Genomic DNA, 23,091 nt, shown 5'->3' on the forward strand with positions numbered 1-23,091 from the left:
TTATATACCATATATACTGTAGAAAATACTATATAATACTCATGGGTGTGGAACTCCGCTTAATTATTGGTTTATGGCCAGGATAAAAATATTTTTTTTATTATTGCTTATAAAAAAATGTATAGTTAATCAAAAATATATAAAGGAATAAACAACCCAATTTAAAGCCAGAATTGACGTGTTGAAATGAGCTCATTTCAAAAACTCAAAACCAATTTAAAAGCCTGCATTTTTAAATCAATTTAAATCAACAGAAGCAGCGATTATTTAACAGTTTTCCGGCTTGAGAGTTGCCAAGTTTCTATGTTATTTAATTAGTTATAATTGGGAATTTTATCAAATGGGATATTTCAAAGGTCTGAGTAAGGGTCACTCTGTATTTACTTCAAAAAATAAGTCTTCGTAAACTACACATTTCAATAGCAACTTTCAATTTTTCAGAACAGTAGTGCAACCAAAATTAAGAACAAAAACTCCAGAGCGAAAAAACAAGTAAGTGCTGTTCTTCAACTTTTTTAATCGATGCTTAAACACAGCGATCATTTATTATAATGTATATTTAACATACATATTTAATATGCACGCGAATAAAATGAAAAAGTCAACGACAAAAGTCTTCCAAATGAAAAAACGAAAAGTAAAGTTTTCTTTGTACATTTGAAAATGGCAGGTAGTCATTCGGTGATTTCCAAGACCTTTATAAAACTGAGATGAGAAAACTCATCATTTGGTAATACTATTAAGTGGCGTACATTCAGTTCTTGCTTATTTCCAAGCAAATAAATGATTTTCTAACATCTTGTAAGTCATCTGCACGTTTTTGAGCCCAAAAACACCTTGTCCTTGAAATTTTTTGTGCCACCTGGGTTCCTATAAGCAAAAGTAGTTTTCTTTTAGTGCATCTAAAAAGGCAGCTTATTGTTAGCAACTTACATGAAGTCTACGGGGTTTTCAGTTCTTTAAACTTCTTTCTTTTGCGTTGCAATGCCCGCTTGCAGTTGTCGTATGAAATTTCCATTTCAACTCCTTTCCGGGTTTATCTAAACAAGAATTGCAAATCGGTTTAGATTAAAGTGCTCATCCTCTTGTCTCATCTACAGTCTACTTACTGTGCCAAACCTTTGGAAGTTTTGCTCCCGATTATTGCTTCTGTCGTTGAGCTTTCATCTGCTTTCGGTCTCTTCACTCTGTGGCTATGATTATGATGCAGTTGCTCCTTGCAGGAGATGACGTCACTCTCGTCCTGCGATAAGCACACACGCGCTTTGCTCGTGCAGGTGGAATCATCATGCGATAGCCTCTTGATTTTCAACACAACTGGCTGTCGAGCCTCCTTGAATTTTAATCTTTGTTCGCATATCCAGAGCGGTGGAGTATCTGCAATTCAAGTTGTTGTATATGTATATATTGTATGCATACATGTTCTAGCCACTCTGTAAAAGTCCCATGTCCCATTAATGTACCTAAACTAAATGCATGTAGTAGCATAAACAATTTTAAATAAATGTGCCAATTTAATGGAAAAAACAAAACATCCATCACAGCTGATTTGCAAGAGAAGGAAGGTTCGTGTCTCTGGTGGGCAGCGAGTTGGTATTTTTGCAGCATATTTTCGCTGCTGTCTGCGCACCATAAAATTGTTTATATTACTTTTTAAAAACATTGGCAAGCGTATATTTACACAAAATATAAACCCTTAAGTCTTATAACCAAACGGGTAAATGTATTTCAACGGGAAAGTGCAGCAAAAGCAAGCGCGAGTTCGTTTCAACCACATGGTATTCGGTTTGGATTTTTTTTTTGGTAATTTTCCGCGGCATTCTACCGCACGCGTTAGTGCCATACGCACACGGCTCGCGGGCCATATTATAGCGACGCACCACGGTCACGCTGCTCAAAGTGAAACGGCCAAACGAAGAAGACGTATCGTGTGTGCTCAGACTTGTGCTCTCAAAATTTTTGGTCAACTACATTATTCAGCTCTGGTAGCGAAACAACAACAACAACTACTACTACTCACACTTAACAACAGTACGAACGAAATAACAATGCCGTCGACGCAGCGCCGAAACGCAGATATAATATTTTGTTTAGTTAATTCTTTTGGAGCAAGCAAGTTCTTAAGCGATCGAAAAATAAATGAAATGCAGCCGCCGCACAACATGATATGCAGATTAATTTAAACAAAAAGCGATCGAACTACCGCGGGCGGGGGTTATTTTTACCACTATATTTGACAACAATTTGTATACTGTTTTTATTTGCTGCCGTTGTTTTACCTTTTGGCCAGTCATATATGCAGATATATATATATATATCTATATATGTATATCTACATAAATGCACATGAAAATTCGCGAAACGGAACACACTATAGAAACGTTAAGCAGCAGCGGCAGTAGCAGCAACAAGAACAACAACAGCAGTAGCAGCAACAACAACTACTACAACGAACAGAGACGACGTCGAAGGAAAGATTTTTACTCGCGTCGCGGTATACTTCAACTGTTTTTGAACTTTTATTGCGTGTTTGCTGCTGCGACACAACTTGCGCGGCGCCACAAAGCGGAGAAAACGTTGACCGCGTGTGTGTGGCGAAGAGCATGCGCTCTCTCGCCCGTATACGTATACGCGCTGTTGTGTGGTGGTGTGCGTGTCTGCGCCAGTCGGTACGCGATTTCAGTTGCGCCGCTCGTTTCGCTCGCGTTTATCGCGACTCACACACTAAAGTGAAGGCGGGCGACAAGCGCTGCCATTGCCAATGCCACAGTGTTGTCCGTTGTTCGCCGCGTTCGCTCTCGCCGCAACTCGAGTCGATATGCCCGAATTCGCCGCCGCGCCTGGCTGTGTGTGACTTGCTTGCTCCAAATTTAGACGACCCCCCCTCATTATTGTTTTCCTTCCCCGTCTCAGTTTAGAATTGTAACTAAAACAGATCACAAGCCAAAAACAAACAAAGAAAAACCTAAAGAAATATCAACCAAAAGTGTGCAAATCAAAAAGATTCTACAATCCGAATCGAAAATAAAAACATAAGAACCACAAAAGCAGCAGCAGCAGAAAGAGACACAGAGAGCAGCGAAAAGTTAACTGCGAATTCATCGGCTGAAGCAAAGCAGCGGAGCCCAAGTGCAAGCGAGACGGCAGCAGAGCTCCGCTGCAAGGCAACGGGATAGAAAGAGAGATAAATAGAGAGACAGCGCAGCAGCGATAAAGAGTTTGAGCAGGCGGGAGAGCGAGTAACGGCGGCGACAGCAACACAGCCACAAAAGAGAACGAGTGAGGGAGGGAGAGCTAGACGACGACCTACTACACAAAAAAAGGTGATAATTTTTTCATTTCATTCTTTTACCTTTTGATTTTTCTTTCTTTACCCCCTTCGAATTTCGTTTTAGTTGTATTTTGTGGTATCTATAGTTAATACATCTTGTACGCCTAGTCTAGTTTTAAGTGAAAATCGTACGAAAAAAACCAAGAAATGCCAAAGCAAATAATGTAACTTGCTCTCTCTCTCTCTCTCTCCCTCGCACACTTCCTCTAGCTCTCGCTCTCATTTCATAACTCGTTTTGCATAAATTTCATATATTTTATTAATTTGTATATTTCTTTGTTCAACCCAACTAAGAATCAAACGCCTTTCCTAATTCTCGTCCAAAAAGTCCAATCAATTCAAAATCATTACGAATTTCGATTTGCAGCTTTGTAGCTCACTTTCATTGAAACCACAAAGAAAAAATTGAGAGAGGGAGAGTGTGAACATTTAACAGTAACGAGGGCTGTTATTAACATTTCAGCGGTGCATAAAAGAAACCAATAAACATTAACCAAAAAAAAAAAAAGAGAGTTGCTAAAAACCAAACAAAAATGTCTGCATTTTTCAATCCTTTCGAGTGTGTTTTGTGGGCGGGCTGACGTCTGACATCACGCGGGGCTGCTTCTTTTGCTCCTAGTTACTTTTCTTGGCCCAGAGCTGTGTGGAACGATTCATAGTAAGAAAGTATCGTTGGTTTACAATGGGCACATTGGAACACTTTTCTATGGAAAGTGCACCACTTGCCGCCCAATGTGTTTTTTCTCTCTTTTTCGCTGCCCCAGCGGCAAATCTTTATCCTTTCGCATCGAATTCGCCCTCTAACAGTGTGCGTTAACATGAAAGCGCTAACAGCGGCGGGGCAGCCAGAGAACAAGGCGAAAGGGGGAGGGGGGGAGAGTTAGTCAGTGGATGAGTGTTCGCCAGCAAATCGTAATATACTTTTGTAACAGACCACTGCTTCGGGCCGCGCTGGCGGCAGACTGAACCGCGTTGTCACACATTGAAAATTTCAACAAACTTCGCTACGCTGCCGACGTCGACGTCCCCACGCCAAGTTAACCAAGCGAGTGCGAGCGAGTATTGGGCTCTTGAATTCGCCGCACGCTCACTTGTCGCTTTGTCGCCGGTCGCTCTCCGCCTCGCTCTCGTTTTCGGGGAATAATTTCAATGATTTTTCTTTCCTTTGAAAAGAAGTTTCTAGCAGTTGTGGTTGTAGTCGGCCATGGGCTAAGATTGTATTTTTATGTCGCTCTTCGTTCGTAAATTTCACTTAGTTTGGATATTTTATCATTTTACGAGGGGTTTTGAGCAGTTGTAACTCATTTTTGCACTTGTAGTTTACGCAAGTTATGGTTTTGTTTCGGCATAGCTTAAGTTTTCTCCCACAAATGTTAAATTGAGTGGGTTTTAAAGCATTTTATCATATTTTTGGTAGGCTTTCTTTCGGGTATACGCTGTTGACTGTAGGTTTTCATTATTTATAAGAAATATTAGTTTCATAGCAACAAGTACTTATGTACATATGTATGTGATTTCGCCACTTTCTAGCCTATTTGCTCATTACGTACATTTTAGACAAATCAATGAATATTTCTCATTTTCAACATATTCTATATTACAATGACTAGCTGAAATATGTAGCCTTCATTGGTGGTCGTTCATATAATGTTTTTTCCCCACTATCTTATCTCTTTTGATTGGATTTCACATGTTTAAGGGGTCAAAATGAGTGTATTTTTCAATGCTCAATTTGCTTCCGTTTTTCAGCATGCTCACTCACGCACACACTTGTACGCTTTAAACGCTTGCGGTTCTGTGTGTGCGTGTATGTAAATGTCTAATACTTGTGTCAATTTTCCCTAGTGATGTAATAGATTTTTTAGGTGCGGCTTCTTTTTCCGCCTTCATTCGCTCTGCCATGTTCCACACATTTTCATGCTCTTTAATATTATTTTTTTTTTTAGTTTGCCAACGAGGTCAGACTGGCACACAATACACATACAAATGCACGTGCATTATGAGCGCGCGCACACAGAGACACATCCCTAAATAAATCGCAGTTTGCAGTTCTCCCTTCCACCCTTGCTCTTCTCTGTCTCTCTTTTGTCTACCTTTCATATGCCCTACCTGTCAGCGATCGCTGTTGTTGTTACTGTTAAATGCATCTGTTACACTCCTCTTCTTTCTTAAAACCTTACTTCCGGCTTGATCATCCATCTCATGCTCTCCCTCCTCTCGCTTATTCTCACTGTTTCTGCATAAATCAGTTGCCCGCATTTTGTTGTTATCGCTAAATTCTAGTGTATGTGTGTGTGCTGGTTGGGTGTATCTGTATCAGCTTGTAGTATTACTAAGCCTTGTTTCGGTTTCACGCCCTTTTTATTTAATTATCTGTAGAATGTGCGGCGATCCAGAGATTCCGATTCCGTTATCCCTCATTAAGAAAAGTAAACACCAGCCATAATATGTAAACATTACGCATTTACATACATACGCATTACATACATATGTACCTACATCCAAACCAAAGAGATTGCCGATATAGTATTACGAATTTTAAGAATCAAGCTCAACCTAGTTATTGTTTGTTTCATTATCTACTCGGTCTGTAATATTAAAAGTAACTGCGGTCGCATTTTCCAAAAGTAGAGCAGAAAGCATTGGCTTTACCCCTTTTGTTCCTCCCATTTTCCGACCGATTGAAATACGCAAATGATTGATGTAACTTTGTTAGTGCTCGCTTCCTTTGCCTTTAAATTAAGCCCATTAAAATTAATTAAGATATTGACCCAGTTCGCTGGCAGTCGTCGGAAAACCGCCGGCACAGAAATAAAATTGTTTCAAGTGCCTGACATTTTTACATTAAAGCGACATGACGTCATTAGATGAACTTGTTGTGCTCAGTTTGCTTTTGTTTGGTTTCTGCTGGAAAACGAGCATAAGCAGTTAATAATTGGCAGTGATTGCAATAAATGCAAATGTTCTTTTTTAAATGGAGCATGCAAAAAGAATATAAGGGGGGAAATCAGCAGAGATTGCAAATAAAAACTATAAACAAACCACGAAGTACTTTAATTTATATGTATGTATGTATGTGTACGTACATGTACATATGTACATTAGTTTGAGTGCTTGAACTGCGAAATTCCACTGTATTCCGTTGGTTTCTTTATTTTCCATATCTCGCTGGATGGCGGTAAAAGGGGGAAGCAGAAGGTCTGAGTTAGAAAAACAAATGCCTTTAAAGTAATTGTGATAAGGCGATAAGCCACTACCAATTTTTCTGCTTGATAATTGATTTCGAATTCAAACCATTTGTTTATTTTGGGCTGGAAATATTTCAATGCTGTTTCTTTCCGCTCTCGCCTTCCACTCTCTTTCTTTTTCCCTCTCTCGCCTTTTTTGTCACTTCTTTCGCTTCTCATCTTCATCAACCTGTTGTTATTATTGCTTCTTTTTAGTGGGCAATTAAAATGAGCAGAAAAAAATAACAACTAAGAAGAAAATGAGCAACGGTAAATGTAACTTGCTTGTGTGAGCGGGATGGCAAATCTCTGTTGTAAAAGATATTAGTTTAAAGTCTGCATATGTATCTATGTTGTTGTGCATATTCAATAATGTAAGCAAGCGAATTTTTGCCGTACATAAACAACCTTGTTTCGTCTTTTTTTTTTCGTTTTGTTTTTTTCTCAATGATTTTTTTACTCATTTCGCATACATTTCAAAACAAACAATACAAATTCATTGATTTCGACTTTTACTTTCCTCCGCATAACTGTACATTTTTTGCGCCTCCGCTGTGGTCGCTTTCTTTGTGGCGTCTTCTTCCACGGCAGAACACCAGCGCAAAAGAGAATCGAAATCTTGGACAGAGAGAGAAATAAGTGTGTCATCCACATGCCTTTTATTCAGTTTGACCCCCTTTTTCCCAAAGTGTAATGCGTAAGCATGGAAGGATTAACCATTAAATTTTGCTAAGTATTTTTTCACTTCTCTGACGTCAGCCAATAAAAAACTACAACCCAGCCTAAAGCAACAAATGTATGTAAATGTACATATACATATGTGTCTGTGTGTATGTATATTGCTTTAATTGATTAACACGCAAAATGTTGTATTTGTATTTTTAAATGAAGCGCAATGAAAATAAAATTACAAGGAGGCACTCAAAGCGCAGTCACAGTGGTCTAAAATGTTTTTCGTAATTTCCTATTACAAATATTGCTGTTCTTGAGACAGTGTTTAATGGTGGAACTCATTGCCAAGGAGCTCACTTTTATTAGTTCGTACATACGTATGTACATACCATATGTATGTATATTTTTTTATTATTTGTTGGTCGAACACACGCATTGTGGTTACAACGAGTTAGCAGTTTAGGCAAAACGCAATCAATTAGCACATGGTTTATGCCAACAGCAATGCCACTCTACGTATTTATAAATATCTGCTCATATATTTACATATACCAATGTATCTATGTACGTACATACATATGTACATATACTTCGCTTTTCACGAACAACGAACAGTAGCAGCAAGGTCAGCGATAAAAGCTAATTTCCTTTCCGTCTGACTTTTTATCCTGTCTCGCCAGACAGCCACGAAATCCCCCAACAAACTCCCCGAACTTTTCGCTTGAACCTTCGCCCCTTGAGTGTATTGATTTCATTATCCAACACCGAAGCCTTAAAAACGTGTGACAACTTCCAAATACTCTATAATTTAATTGCGGTTTTTATTCTATGCTAATATAGATATATGGTTATATGCTAATATGGATGTGGATGGTTCTGTTTCGCTGTCTCAGGCAATTGTCAACCCATTTTTTAGCTCCCCTCTGGTTTTTAGATACAAATAACAGCAACGGTCACAACAATAGTGCAACAGACCATGGAAGAAACCCGGTTATGATACGAAAATCTATCCAAAAGCCTCCCAATTAGCAAAATGACCAAAATTTTCAAAAATTCTAAAATGCCCATAAAGTTGCCTTTGAGTTTTCTGTAAGTCCTAATAATGACATTTCCATTTGATACCCGACAAGTCAGTTGAACAAAATCAGTTGAACTCAATCGGTTGAGCAGTACGGAGCAAAAAAGCAGTGCATAAAAAAAACAAAAAATATAACATAAAACAGAACACAAATTTGGAAAAAAAAAACAAATTTATTTGAAAAAAAATTTTCTTTTGATCGAAAACTTGTGTTAGTGGTGCTAATATCGTGACCCCGAGTGCGCAGGCAAGTTGTACACACATGCAAATGTTTCATTTGTATTTTCAGCACACCTGGAACAAATTTTTTATTCTCCTTTTGCTTCCTTGCGTATTTTCTGTGCCTTTGTCTATGACCAGCTGTTTTGTTCAGCATTGTTAAGTTTTTCCCTTATTTTCTGCAACACCCACTTAGAATAAAAATTGAGAATTTATAAAAATCAGTCCCTAGTTGTTTCAAATTTCAAAGCTCCATGTTCGTTTCTTTAACCCTCAACAACAATTCATCATCCTAATCAATGCATTGATTTTAACATTGAAACTCTTAAGCTGTAGTGTATTTAGTGTAGGGTATTTAGGAACTACAATTCATTACCCTTGTCTGGGGGCCTTGAAGTTGCCCTCTTCTCTCTTCCCAGCGATTCTCCAGTTCGCTACCCCCCGTTTCCCCTCTCGAAATAACGGTAAATAATAACAAATCGGCAGCTGACTCCGTCTGCAATCCCATAGTGGCTAGTCTTTTTTTTTTTTTTTTTTTTTTTTGTGTAGGACATGTCATCGACTTGGTTTTTGTTGCTTGTCTGCTTCTTCACTTTCTTCTTCTTGGCGTCTCTTCTGCTTTTGTGCAAAGGAGCGTTTAAAAGAAAAGGGGAGAAGGTTAGGCACTTGGCAAAAAGAATATACCAGTTCAATGACTTAGAGGCGTCCAACGATTTCGGGGTTGTCTTTTATATTTACTGTTATTGCCCTTTTCCCCATGGGACATTCTTGAATATCTAATATGGAGCATGTCGTTTTCAACACTGGCACGTAGTCTCTAGAAATTGCTATAATATTCTTATTTTTGTTTATCATATTGAGTCATACGCTGTCGACTGAGTGCACTGAACAAATTATGTATTCATGCAGTTAAGCATACAAATGTACATATAGATTAGTGATGTGTGTATGTGCATGCATATGTACATACATACATGGGGTGTTTGTTTATCTATCTTGGTAATGGGATTTTTGTAGAGCTCGTTGATTTCTCGTGCACGCAGCATTTCCGCCCTCCGGGTTTTGGTTTTTGGATGTGAATGTTTCTGTTTCGCTGACCCAGGCAATTGTCAACCCATTTTTTTAGCTCCCCTCTGGTTTTTAGATACAAAGAACAACAGCGGTCACAACAGTAGTGCAACAGACCATGGCAGAAAACCGGTTGTGATGCGAAAGTCTAGCCAAAATCTGATTTTCTCATTAGCAAAAATAAAGAAATGACTAGGTCAAAATTTCCAAAAATTCAATAATGTCCATCAAGTTGCCTTTGAGTTTTCTGTAAGTCCTAATAATGACATTTCCATTTGAAACCTGACAAGTCAGTTGAACAAAATCAGTTGAACTGAATCGGTTGAGCAATACGGAGCAAAAAAGCAGTGCATAAATAAAAAAAAAAAAAAAAATTATTTGAAAATAAATTTCCTTTTGATCGAAAACTTGTGTTAGTGGTGCTAGTATCGTGACCCAGAGTGCGCAGGCAAGTGGTACACACATGCAAATGTTAATTTGTATCTTCAGCACACCTGGAACAAATTTTTCATTCCTGCCTATTCTCCTTTTGTTTCCTTGCCTATTTTCTGTGCCTTTGTCTTTGACCAGCTGTGTTGCTTATTTTATTTTCCTGATATTTTGCCACACCCACTAAACGGCCTTCTCCTCTTTTCGTTGCAGGCTCCGTGGTCGCGATTGCCAGCGCCTGCGACAACCAAGAAAACAAAAAAAGAAAAAACCATTCAAATAATTAAGGTGAGTAATCCAAAGCGATCAATCGCTATCGATAAAAATGATACCAATGTCAAGTGCAATGTTAATCGCGAATGTTAACTGGTTAATCGCGTCTGCTAAACACGTGCAAAAAGTTTTTCTCTGAGTAATGCGAAGAATTGATGACGAAGCCCCAAAGCCGGTCGTCTCTCTTCAAAAAAAAAAAAAAACCCAGCCCCTCTCTTCTATTTCCCTAACTGGTTTTTCTTGCATGACTTATTCGGTTACCATGTGCACCCAAAGTTGAAGTCTGCTAAAGTAGATGCTGTAAATGGGAAACGTGAGTGCTAAGTTAGCAATTGTTACAGATTACATTCGAAATTTTCTAGGCATACCTATGTTAAATGAACAATGGTTGTCTTACTTATTCAAGTTGTTTTTTTATAAAACAAAAACCAACGAAGGATTTTAAATTATCGCAAGTTTGCCAACCATCTGCTCTGCCATTCCGCAGATTTGTGTATGACTTATCCTTATCGATGAGGTCACTTAAAAGACCGTGACTAAGTCTTTAGCCTGCTTGCTCAACATGCAACTAAACGGAATTCGATGAATCAGCCTTTTGCATGATTTTAAAAGTTTACATTCAATTTAAGGTATATTTTTCAAATGCACATATGTATGTACACATCTCTCCTCTTGACTGACGTCAACATTGAACAATTGCGTCCTGGTTTTATTTTTCGACATTTTGCATGTTTGCGACTGACACATGTTCTTCTGGCCCCTTCCCCACTACTTACATACGTACATCCAAGATGTCATAAAAACGTATTATAAAAAAAAAAATAAAAAAAAATTCAAAAAGATTGTTGCTACCATCTTTGGTTGTATATATGTACATATGTGCGTTTATTGGACAGGGTTATTTTTCGTCGATTGGCTGATACTTTTTTGGCTCGCCATTGTAACAGCAAATTTGGGTCACTGTAACAGAGTTTCTGCTGACTGTTAACTTAATCGCAACTATAGAAACGCAAAGTAAATCGAAATATTCCATGAGGATTAATATTAACAATACAAATTAATAATAAACTGATTAGAATGAACATAAAGGGTTCCACTGTAAGACCTAACAGCACTTGTCCTACTGTAAATGTAACTGTAAAGCTGAGCTATCGCTTACAGTGATGGTGAAATGCAGCTGTTGTTATTGTTGTTGGTGCTATTATCATGATTCACGTACCGCTCCGCTCCAAGAATTTTCTGGAGAGGCAGCGAAACAGGTGCTGGGCCCCCACTTCCCCTTCCCCTACCCGTCACACTCGCACCCACTCCCTCTGATCCATTGGGGCATGAAAACGAACGTGAGCGGTGGCACGAACAAACATGTTGCGCGGATGTGTGGCAGCACTTGTTATATCCGCCGGATGATTGTGATTACAATGTGCGGTCACATTGCAAGTGCATCGTTCTATGAGCATCGTTTTTTAAAATCAAAAAATTATTTAAAATAACTATAAAAACAATTCATGCTTAATTTTACAATTTGACATGCCTTGTGCGGCGATCAAAAGAAATACACAGATTTAAAATGCACTCCCCGTTTTTGTTTCTTCGACTGATACACCCATCAAATGTGGAACGGAAATAAATAAATACGTACAATAAACGGGGAATTGTGGTGTATGTATATATGTACATACATACGTACATACATATGTATCTGAGTGCGCTCGTTTGCATATTTTATTGTAGTTTATGATTCCTCTTGTCAGACACGTACATAGCTCACATTTCGAAAGCCTTCTCGAATCTTGAACAACGAGTCGAGTTCCACTGAAATTGGATAGCTCCCCGAATTTGTGGGCGGAAAATGGGGCGGCAAAAAAGAAAAGGGGCGAAAAAATTCCTTGAATCGTGGGAAATATTATGGTAAATCATTCGAGACAGTTTCAAATTTGATGTGATAGCACAAAAGCGTGGAACTCTATAACTAGGCACACAGTTCCCAATCGGTTTTTAATTCCCTGCCGAAATGAGATGTCATGTGGGCACAGTCAAGACTCGTAAAGCGTAAATTATACCATTTATGGGCGACAACTTTTTATTGAAATAGCAAAGTGCATAGCTCATGGTTTCGGGTGTGTGCACTGTACTTAAAGCGAGGTTAGCCGTCATAGATTTATAAAATATTAAGTAGAAGTAATAAACGATCAAGCCAAAATGGCAGCTCGTCAATTGTGAATTGTGTATTGTCGCTTGGCCTTGAACCTGAATTTTGCGCTTCTCTTTATTTTGTTTCTGTTTGCCGTGTGCTCACTGTTTTCGTGCTTTTTGTTGGTTATTATTCTTAGTATAATGCCTTTTGTTTTATCTGGTGCTCATCCTCTCTCTCACTCTCACTCCAACCCCCTTCCCCTTCAACGAAATTGCGTACAACTCCTCTTCCTTCCCTTCACACATTGCAGAGTGTTGTTCTCGTTTTCATTTTCGTTTTGGGTTAATGAACTGAAATTTTTACCGTTTTTTGTTGTTTGCTTATATCTAGGGGCACTTTTTGCGTAAATTTAAATTTTTCATTTCTCTCGGTGCTCGCGCTAGTGTTTGCGAGCGCGTGTTTGTGTGTGTGTTAGGCGGAGTTTAAATTTGATTTCGATCAAATATTTTTGCACATTTTTCGCATTTTCCTTTGGTTGGGCTGCCATGGTGCTATTCTTCTTTCTTTATTGAAATTCAAGCAATGAGAGGCATTTGCATTTATTGTGCATTTGATTTCGCTTTTATTGCTTCCTATTTTCGACCCTCTTTGTAGTTGCTGTGCTTCTGTTGCCGAGCTGTTAAAAATAGTCGTTGCTCATGGCAAGAGAGAAGAGAGAGTGGTAATTGGAAGATGAAGAGAGAGAGAGAAAGAGAGTGAGAGCGAAGAGAGCGAAGAGCGCGCGAAATGTCAAACAAAGCAAAACAAACTGTCAAATGTCGACGTCATGTGAGTGCGCACACACACGCACGCACGCGCGCACGCAGCAATTGTGTTGGTGCAAGTGACGTTTCCCATTTCTTTTTGTTTTGCTTCGTTTCGTTTGCTGATTACTATTTACAGAAAATAACGGCAAGTTGCGACGCGAATTAACTGTGATCCTTTACTAAAAGATGTAGATTCTTTGAAAATTCGTGAATAAAAACCAGAGGATCGAATTCAAAGATTCATCCTCACAAGTTGGTAGTAAATAACGGTGATCCTTCTCTAATGCAACGAGAAATTGTTGTAATTGTTACGCGAAATAACTGAACCTTTTTCAAAACGTATGCAGACAACATTTTGTGCTCTTTACTGTGAATCTAAATGAAAAAGGACTTCACATTTATCTGTTCTCCAACTAACTAAAAACTAATCGTAATCGTTTTAACGTGGGCTTTTCAAATAGCATCAATTCGCTTTTTTGTGGGTCATCCAAAAAGAAACCAAAACACCCACACACACCCACACATTTTGCTCTTTCCGTTTTGCTTTAGTTAGTTTCGTTGGAATGCAAGTCCAAGTGAATCTTTTTTTTTTACATGCATACATATATTATGTTACATATGTTATGTATGATTTACAAAAATATAGAAGTGGATTGTGGAGAAATAGCTTGGGACTAAATCTACATCCGGCACCCGGCATTTATCAAAACGGCAATGTCGGTGGAATCTTTAACTAGAAACAACTAAGCGTCGAGCAATTTGACTAAACACACAGTCGTGCCTCTCTATAATAAACAGAGAATTTTCATAGATCTCTTTGGCATTAAATGAGTGAAGCTCCTAAATGTACATATGCAATATATTCCAGCAGTATCTACTGTAGATAGGCATGTATGCTCATACATATTTCCATTCTCATAAATGCTCTCTATTGTAATTTATGGCAATTTGCGTATTTACAATAACAATTTTCATTTGCACTTTGCTCCGAAAATAAGCGCAGTGCTGCATTTGCCAGCCGGCTGGTGGAAGGGGGATAGCAACAATCGATGTTGGTGCATAACTGTTGTTGTTGCTGTTGCTCGATTTTCGTGTTTCTTCTATCATTTTTGTCACTGTTGCTGGTGTTGTTGCACCGACGTCGCGCTCAATTGACAGATTGCTCCACTTTTGACCCAAAAGTATTGTACTGCCCACACAGCCCGACATATACACCCTCCTCTCTCTCCCGCTTTTGGTGTCGTCTTTTCGTTTTCCACCGCCCCTTCTTCGTGCATCTTCTTAGCAGGCATGCGAAAATCTATGTTAAGGTCAGCGCACTTAGGTGATCCTAATAAAAAGGACTGTTAACGCGCTGTTAGAGCTCTCTGTTAATCGCAGCTCCCGTTAACAGTGGAGTCGTCTGTAAAATACAATATTTTTAAAATCTTAGTTTTGTAGTAGGACATGATTTCTTATCATTTTTTTTTGTTGTAAATCATTACATTTTATAAATCTATAAGACGCATTTTTTTTTTTTTGGGGAGGGAACCCTCGTTCTGGAAGGGAACCCCTCTTTTTTTTGTACAGCGTGAGTCTTCGTGAGTCTCCGCGAATCATGCCACTCTATAAGGGCCGGCTCAGAGTTCCATCTCTATTTGCATGACAGGAACTACAAATCTTCCACGAAAACTCCCAAAGGGTTAGACCTAGACCCTTCACTTGTGCCGTTTGTCGGGGGTCGTGTTGATATAAAGTAGAAATTTGATTAAATAGTATCATCGTGTTTATTAGGTGCGCTATCAAACGAATTAATAAATGCATTTATATTTATTAAGGAAATTTGCGTGTTCTTATTTTCCCAAATTTCAACTTTTCCAATTATTTATTTACTTTTTATATATTTTCCCCTACTTGCAGACTGCTAAACGGAACAACTAAAAACTACAAGCAAATTTAACCAGGAGAAAAGAACGGAAGACTAGACATAATCATAAACAGAGTAGATAGAATTAGAGAACCCGCAAACCCAACAACTAAAACACTAAAAAAACATTAATTCTAATACAAAATCACACATAAAGAAGTATTTTTCGGCCTTAAGTGCAAACACACACACACACATACACACATCCACACCCACACAAACGAAACAGTGGAATGAATGTAATACAACACCAAGGAAGAATCACCTTTAGCCTTATATACAATTAAATATAATTAAGAATCTAGCAAGAAAAAGCAGAGCAAGAATCCTATCAAGAAACCCAAAAAGATAACAAGAAATATTTTTTAACGATGGGCAGTGTGTAAGTAGGCATACAGAGAAAAAAAACTATTACACGATATACAGTAGATATAAAGAGCCGCATATTCACACCGCCTCACACACACACACACACAGTAAGCATAAATCCCCAATGAAATATAATAAAACTTCGTCTCCCTAAAACAACTGTAGCGTCCAAAGGGAGGATGCTTCCCCGGATCGAGCAGTTGGAGAATACCAAGTAGCTAGGGACTTAAGCAACGAGGATTTGATTCCGGAACATCCGGTTGAAGCTGACGAAGATTCGGACAAGGAGAACCAATCGCCGAATCTACCCCCCACTCCAAGACCCATCGGAAATTGTGAGCAAGGAACTGAAGTTGGTAAAGATACTCTAAATCCCGACGAAGCTGACCAGCTTTCGGACGAAGAAGTTGAGAAGAACGAAACCAACAGCAGCGGCAACGAGTCGGAAAGGGATGCTCGCAATTATAGAGGTAAAATAAATTGCTAATTTAAATAAATGTTGTTTACACAAATTCTTTTCATCATACGCAGATCGTTTAAGTGCTTCTAATAGCGAGGAAGAACAGCTCCACCAAGAATATTCTACTTCACCAAGCGGAAGAACCATCGGAAATTGTGAGCAAGGATCTGAAGTTGGTGAAGATACTCTAAATCCCGACGAAGCTGACCAGTTTTCGGACAAAGAAGTAGAGAAGAACGAAGACAACAGCAGCGGCAACGAGTCGGAAAGGGATGCTCGCAATTATAGATGTAAAATAAATAAATAATTTATATAAATGTTGTTTACACAAATTCTTTTCATCATACGCAGATCGTTTAAGTGCTTCTAATAGCGAGGAAGAACAGCTCCACCAAGAATATTCTACTTCACCAAGAGGAAGAACAAAGGAATATGCTGAATCTGACTTGAATCACGGCAATCGCGAGTACCAGGACTCAAATCACGAGTATCAGGACTTGAATCGCGAGTACCAGCTCTTGATTCGCGGGTACCAGCTCTTGATTCGCGAGTACCAGTACTTGAATTGCGAGTGCCATGATTTGCATTACGAGTTCCAGGTTTCAAACCAAGACCAGGACTTAAGTCCCGGGTACCAGGAATCAAATCAAGAGTGGCTGAATGACTTTAATCAAGAGTACCATTACTTTAGTCGCAAGTACCAGGCCTTGAATTGCGAGTACGAAGACATAGATCGGGAGTATCAGGTCTTGAATCCCGGATACCAGGAGTTTAATCACGGCAATCAGGATTCAAGTGACGAGTACCAGGACCCAAATAACGAGAACCAAGTCTTGAATCACGAGTACCAGGACTCAAATCACGGCAACCAAGACTCAAATGACGAGTACCAGGATTCAAATCACGAGTACCAGGACTTGAATCACGAGTATCAGGACTCAAACCACGAGTATCAGGACTTAAATCGTGAGTACCAGGTCTTGAATCACGAGTACCAGCTTTTGATTCGCGGGTACCTGGAATTGAATCGCGAGTACCAGTACTTGAATGGCGAGTACCAGAAATTGCATCACGAGTACCAGGTTTCAAACCAAGAGTGTCAGGACTTGAATCCCGGGCACCAGGAGTTTTATCACGGCAATCGGGACTCAAGTGACGAGTACCAGGACTCAAATCACAGCAACCAAGACTCAAATAACGAGTACCAGGAGTTGAATCACGGCAACCAAGACTCAAATGACGAGTACCAGGATTCAAATCACGAGTACCAGGACTTGAATCAGGAGTACCACGACTCATATCACGAGAACCGAGTCTTGAATCACGAGTACCAGGACTCAAATCACGAGTACCAGTATTTCAATCAGGAGTACCACGACTCAAATCACGGCGACCAAGACTCAAATAACGAGTACCAGGAGTTGAATCACGGCAGCCAAGACTCAAATGACGAGTACCAGGATTCATATCACGAGTACCAGGACTTGAATCAGGAGTACCACGACTCAAATCACGAGAACCGAGTCTTGAATCACGAGAACCGAGTCTTGAATCACGAGTACCAGCACTCAAATAACGAGTATCTGGTCTTGAATCTTGAGCACCAGTATCAAGAATCTGATGGGGGAGAGGCCACTAGAGAAAGGCACTTTTATATCCTTTTACGAGCCCACGCTACTCAGGTATTTCTCTCTCTCTCTCATCGTCCCTTTAATGCAACCAATCGGCCAATCGATCGCACAATTCCAAGACCGGAGTCACCTTTACCGCCACCTTCGCCGGAGAGACAACACTCTGAAGGCGAGTCGCAAGCTTCAGATGAGGGATCGTCTTCTGCGGACTCTGACTACTTAATCGATCCAGTTACTGGGTGGCTATCGCGCCGACAAGAAACTTCTTCCGAAAGCGAGGAAGAAAGCGACCACATCCAACAGGAGTCGTCGTCAGGGGAAAGTATAGACAAACAGGAAGATAGCGACGACGACGAACAGCAGTCGCCGGCTGAACACACTTTTTCTGATAGACGCGATCATTCGCTAGACAAGCAACAGAATAAGCGAAAATCGTCAGACCCTGGGAATTCTTATTCGAAGAAACCATTTTTGGACGGTGACGAAGGAGAGACACGTTTGCATTTATCGTCTCTAGGAAGTCCACATGATACATCAGAATATGAGAATAAAAAACCCATAAAGCGTAAATTGCCTTCTGATAGTACGGACTCTAAAAAATTTAAACCAAACTTGCAAAGTGAGGAAGACATATCTGAGGAAGAACGTGAAGATACGAAAGGCGAAAACTCTGACAAAGAAAACTCAGATAGATCAAGAGATACAGATTCAGATTCAGATTCCGAATCAGAAGGAGGCCACGGAGCTTCAAAATCTGAGGAATCTGATCAGGATCCAGCTTCTGAAGGCGAAGCCGATCAAGATCCATCTCCTGAAGGCGGAGCCGATCAAGATCCATCTTCTGAAGGCGGAGCCGATCAAGATCCATCTCCTGAAGGCGGAGCCGATCAAGATCCATCTTCTGAAGGCGGAGCCGATCAAGATCCATCTCCTGAAGGCGGAGCCGATCAAGATCCATCTTCTGAAGGCGGAGCCGATCAAGATCCATCTCCTGAAGGCGGAGCCGATCAAGATCCATCTTCTGAAGGCGGAGCCGATCAAGATCCATCTTCTGAAGGCGGAGCCGATCAAGATCCATCTCCTGAAGGCGGAGCCGATCAAGATCCAGCTCCTGAAGGCGGAGGCTATCGGGATCCAGCTCCTTATTACGACGATCAAACTTTTGATTCTGAGGAGGATTTCAAACCATCTATATTCTCAAAGGAAAGGGAGATCTTGAAATGTTTAACAAATCCTTTAGGGGATGATACATCTAGCTTGAAACTTAGCATACAGCTCTATAAGGTATTTGTAGCTTATAAACTGGAAGACGTATACAGCAGTCTTGATGAGAAGAAGCAACCAGAACAGGACCAGCAACTGAAGCAGCCAGAGCAACAGCAGCAGCCACACTTGCTACAGAAACGGCAAATAAAATATCAAAATTTGCAACTGGTAATCTTCTGGCAACAGGAGCAAATCTTTCTACATGAGCATCTAAAACAGTTTTCCGAGGAACCACAGTTGCAACAGGAGACTCTCTTCCCACAGGAGCAACAGGAGAAACAGTTTCAACAGGAACAACTCTTGCAACCGTTGCAACAGGAACAACAGTGGCAACAGGAGAAACAGTTGCAAGAGGATAAAGTCTTCCTACAGGAGCAAAAGTTGCAACTGGTGCAAGAACTAAAGGAACAGCGAGAGCGGAATCGCCACCTCTTTGAGCAACAGAAACAGTTTGTCCAAGAAAAAGTGCGCCAACAGAAGGAGCAGCACCGTTGTCAGCAAAATCAGGTCAACCGCGAACGTAAATTGCGCCAGAAAAGGGAGAAACAGCGATTGGAATTCGAACGAAGCTTGAAGTACCATTGGGAGGACTGTACTCGTCAGTTGCGTTTGCAACGCGAGCATTATCTGATCAAGCGCTCGTTGAAGGGGAATCTAAAGCACGAGCTGATGCAAAACGATATGGTCAGCATACCGGTGGCCAATATGAACGGCGGCCTTAAGGCGGCCAGCAGCGGTTCCGGAGTTGGTGTAGTGACATCCGGCGGCGTCGTATCCTCGGCGGTGCTGGCCAATGCTCCCCGTGTTTATCTAACGCCCTCCTCCACATTCATGACCAATCGCCAAATGGCGGGTGTGGCGACCACCGGAAGGATGAGCGGACAAGTGGTCGGTGGTTCATCCGGCACAGCCTCAGCCGCCGGTACCGTTCGCTATTTTTCGCAATTCAGCAAAGTGCAAACGGCCGGCGGACCCAGTTTGCAAAGGAAACTGGCCAACGGGGATACCATTGTGCTGGCAACCGGCAGCAAAAGTATGTTCCTTACTAGCAGCGATAATAAGGCTATTCTGCCGACCGTCGCCAGCAATGGCAATGGTCTGATCACGGCCAAAATGGAGCTATTGGAGGAGGAGGTCATGCAGTCGATAACTGTGATTGATGACGATGACGAGGAGAAAAAGGAAGTCGCTGAAGACGAGGAGAGCAGCAATAATGCCAAATCCATTGGCGTTCAGCAGCCAATGGCTGATAATGAGCCCGAGCTGGACATTGTGATAAACAATGTGGTATGCTCGTTTAGCGTCGGCTGCCACCTGAAGCTGCGCGATATTGCGCTGCAGGGATCGAATGTGGAGTACCGTCGCGAGAACGGAATGGTGACAATGAAGCTCCGCCATCCATACACCACTGCCTCGATTTGGTCGTCGGGGAGGATTACCTGCACTGGTGCCACTTCCGAGTCAATGGTATGCACTAAACCATACAACTTTGTTAGTTTGATGATCTCACGTATTTCTTTAGGCGAAGGTCGCAGCACGCCGCTATGCCAGATGCCTTGGCAAGCTGGGATTTCCCACTCGTTTCCTCAACTTTCGCATTGTCAACGTGCTGGGCACCTGCAGCATGCCGTGGGCCATCAAGATCGTCAACTTTTCGGAACGCCATCGCGAGAACGCCAGCTACGAGCCCGAGCTGCATCCTGGTGTGACTTACAAGATGCGCGACCCCGATCCAAAGGCCACCCTGAAGATCTTCTCCACCGGCAGCGTAACAGTCACCGGTGAGTACTGTTGTTATCCTCAAACTCTGGTCAGTGTACTAATGGTCTTGTTTATTTATTTAGCGGCTAGCGTAAACCACGTTGAATCGGCTATCCAGCACATATACCCGCTGGTCTTCGATTTCCGCAAGCAGCGTTCGGCGGAGGAGCTGCAGCATCTGCGTCAAAAGCAGCGCCTGCAAGGCGGCGGTGATCCCACTGAACTGGAGAATCAGGTCCTGGCCGACAACAAGACTGCTTCCCTTGATAACATCTTTGTCAACACAACAGCGGCGCACTCTAAACCATCGTCGAATGACCAAACATTAGCATCCTCGGTAATATTGTCTAGCACAGTTGATAGTATGCCTCGTCTGAAACAAATTGTCAACTATCACCAGATGATGAAGACTACCCAGGAAGAGCGCCGCCATATATCGATTAATGGGGAGAAAGTCGATCCGGCCTCCACCTCATCGGCGGCAGCAGCTCCATCCACCTCCTCCTCATCATCCTCAACCGGGGATAATATCTGTGCCAATGCCCGTCGCCGGGCCACCGAATGCTGGGCAACCAAGCTGCAGAATAAGCGTCCGCGTTACAATGATCCCGGTACTACGGGCACAATTAACGCCGCTTCGTCCACAGCATCAGCCGCCACATCTTCGGTAGCCTCCCAGGCGGCACATCTGCGTAATCCTCTCAAGACGGCCCCATTGGCCAATGCTCGTATGGCAGGCGCCAAGGTGACAACATCCACACGCAACAGCATAATCGTGCAGCAGCCGCAACGTATCCACATGCAGCAGCAGCAACAACAGCAGCAGCAACAGGCCAGGTTTTCGCCCAGCGAGTTCGATGTGGACGACTTGATCGAGGAGGAGGAGAACAACGAATTGGATATGCCCTTCTAAGCTAGCGCTGCCCGTGCCAAAATATTTCAACTAAATCAAGGATGAAACACTACAACACAACACAGGCCACACTCACACAAATCCCCACGAGCTTCTTTCCGAATTTGTTGGTTATTCGTTCGAGTCATTTTTCATCACATTTATTTTTGTGTGCTTGCCGCATTTAAACCAAACTCGAGGAAACCCGGACACCGAAGCAAAAAGCACCCACAAAAGCACTTGAATCCAAAGCGAATCACCAGTTCCAGAAATCACCAACGACAACAACAAACAAACAAAACACCGCAGCAACAACAAAATCAAGAGCCAAATATTTAACATATAAGGTGAGTGAGTCGTCGTCATTGTTGAATTCTTGATTTGTTGAATAGTTTTCAAAACTGCGCACATTTTCTTGCAGATTTACGTTTAAACTACTTTGTAAGTTAAGCGAGCACACCAGAGATAGCGAATAGATGATTTCGATCCCGACGTATCCCAGAAACCTCAATAACATCTAGATGGTAAGCAGAGAGCTTACCACAAGGTAAACTTAAGTTTAGACTTAAGGAAAATACTAAATCTGTGGATTGCCCGGGGGAGTCGTCGCCACCAATCATCGCAATTGCAATCATTTGTGGAGAATGTAAGAACAGCGCCAAAACAAATACTGTAAATCACACATATGCAGAACTAATCACCTGGACAGGAAGAGGACGATAGGAGCAAGGTGCCCGGGCGGATCGGATCTCGCAGCTTCCTATCTTAATATCTGTTTTTTTTTTGGAAAGCTGAACTCCAATTCAGTTCTGCCCAAGCAAGCAAACTACAATTCTCAAGTAAAAACCCGTGGAGAGGAGGAGAAGGATAGTTATCAATTATCTGAAGAACAACTGATTAATTTCTTGTATATTCATAGTAATATTTTTTTGTTTTCGCTCTAAGTCCTACATATTAAATACTATACATAAGTGCTGCGTGTGGAGCCAAACAAACGAAACGAAATGCGTTTGAATACGATTGTAATAATATTATTATGCATATATACAACACACACACACAAATACCAATATCTGGTCACTTCTAACCAATTATAAAAAAAACTGGAAAAGCAGCAAGTAATTATGTATGTTTTAATTTGTGCTAGCAGTTTTTGTGTTGCGCAGAAACTCGAATCGAATTAAGAAAAAACTCCTGTAAGATGATGACAAAAAAAAAAAAAAACATTGTAATAGGATAGGCCAGAGGAGTCGATTTATGCGCGACTTATTAACAATAAGCTGAAACACATATATATATTGTAATGTTTTTTTTGTATTTCGCTTAAGCGTAGATTTACAAACTTGTTCCTGTGTTGTTAAAATCAGAAAGTAAATATTTTAGTTAACTTAACGAAGCATACGCATACACAAACACACTCACACACACACATTAAACAAAAGCATACGTATACTTATACATAATATTAAGGCATCCAAACAAACAAACAACCAAACAAACAAACGAACGAACGAATCATAAGCAATAATAGAATGTTTTCGTTGTAAAAAGAGGTAAAAAATTAAAACA

At 40.9% G+C, this 23,091-nt stretch overlaps 2 protein-coding genes across 11 annotated transcripts; one reads left to right on the forward strand and one right to left on the reverse strand.

Moving 5' to 3' along the window:
* The first annotated feature begins 382 nt into the window (after window positions 1-382).
* On the forward strand, window positions 383-22,613 carry LOC27206892. Of its 8 annotated transcripts, XM_039297198.2 has the most exons (10): window positions 3,185-3,323; window positions 10,238-10,312; window positions 15,137-15,525; window positions 15,678-15,982; window positions 16,044-16,262; window positions 16,324-20,336; window positions 20,392-20,650; window positions 20,714-20,967; window positions 21,031-21,869; window positions 21,944-22,613. In XM_039297198.2, the coding sequence occupies exons 3-9, from the start codon at window positions 15,515-15,517 to the stop codon at window positions 21,541-21,543; spliced, it is 5,574 nt and encodes a 1,857-aa protein (XP_039153132.1). In that variant the 5' UTR covers window positions 3,185-3,323; window positions 10,238-10,312; window positions 15,137-15,514; the 3' UTR covers window positions 21,544-21,869; window positions 21,944-22,613. The 8 variants fall into 8 exon arrangements, 4 of the variants coding, with proteins under 4 accessions (XP_044779542.1, XP_039153132.1, XP_016038534.2 ...); XM_044923607.1 differs by lacking the exon at window positions 3,185-3,323 and adding an exon at window positions 383-492 and having other exon boundaries at window positions 20,714-21,869; XM_016182672.3 differs by having other exon boundaries at window positions 20,714-21,869.
* On the reverse strand, window positions 498-4,354 carry LOC27206572 (cysteine-rich perinuclear theca protein 1). Of its 3 annotated transcripts, none has more exons than XM_039297202.2 (4): window positions 4,266-4,354; window positions 1,110-1,377; window positions 934-1,040; window positions 498-870 (listed from the first exon to the last, which is right to left on the reverse strand). In XM_039297202.2, the coding sequence occupies exons 1-3, from the start codon at window positions 4,312-4,314 to the stop codon at window positions 1,037-1,039; spliced, it is 321 nt and encodes a 106-aa protein (XP_039153136.1). In that variant the 5' UTR covers window positions 4,315-4,354; the 3' UTR covers window positions 498-870; window positions 934-1,036. The 3 variants fall into 3 exon arrangements, with proteins under 3 accessions (XP_039153136.1, XP_016038528.1, XP_016038529.1); XM_016180863.2 differs by lacking the exon at window positions 4,266-4,354 and adding an exon at window positions 2,280-2,919; XM_016180864.2 differs by lacking the exon at window positions 4,266-4,354 and adding an exon at window positions 1,682-2,919.
* Window positions 22,614-23,091: the final 478 nt, after the last annotated feature.

Source organism: Drosophila simulans, chromosome X, assembly GCF_016746395.2.
Source record: "Drosophila simulans strain w501 chromosome X, Prin_Dsim_3.1, whole genome shotgun sequence".
In the NCBI taxonomy this organism is placed as follows: Eukaryota; Metazoa; Arthropoda; class Insecta; order Diptera; family Drosophilidae; genus Drosophila; species Drosophila simulans.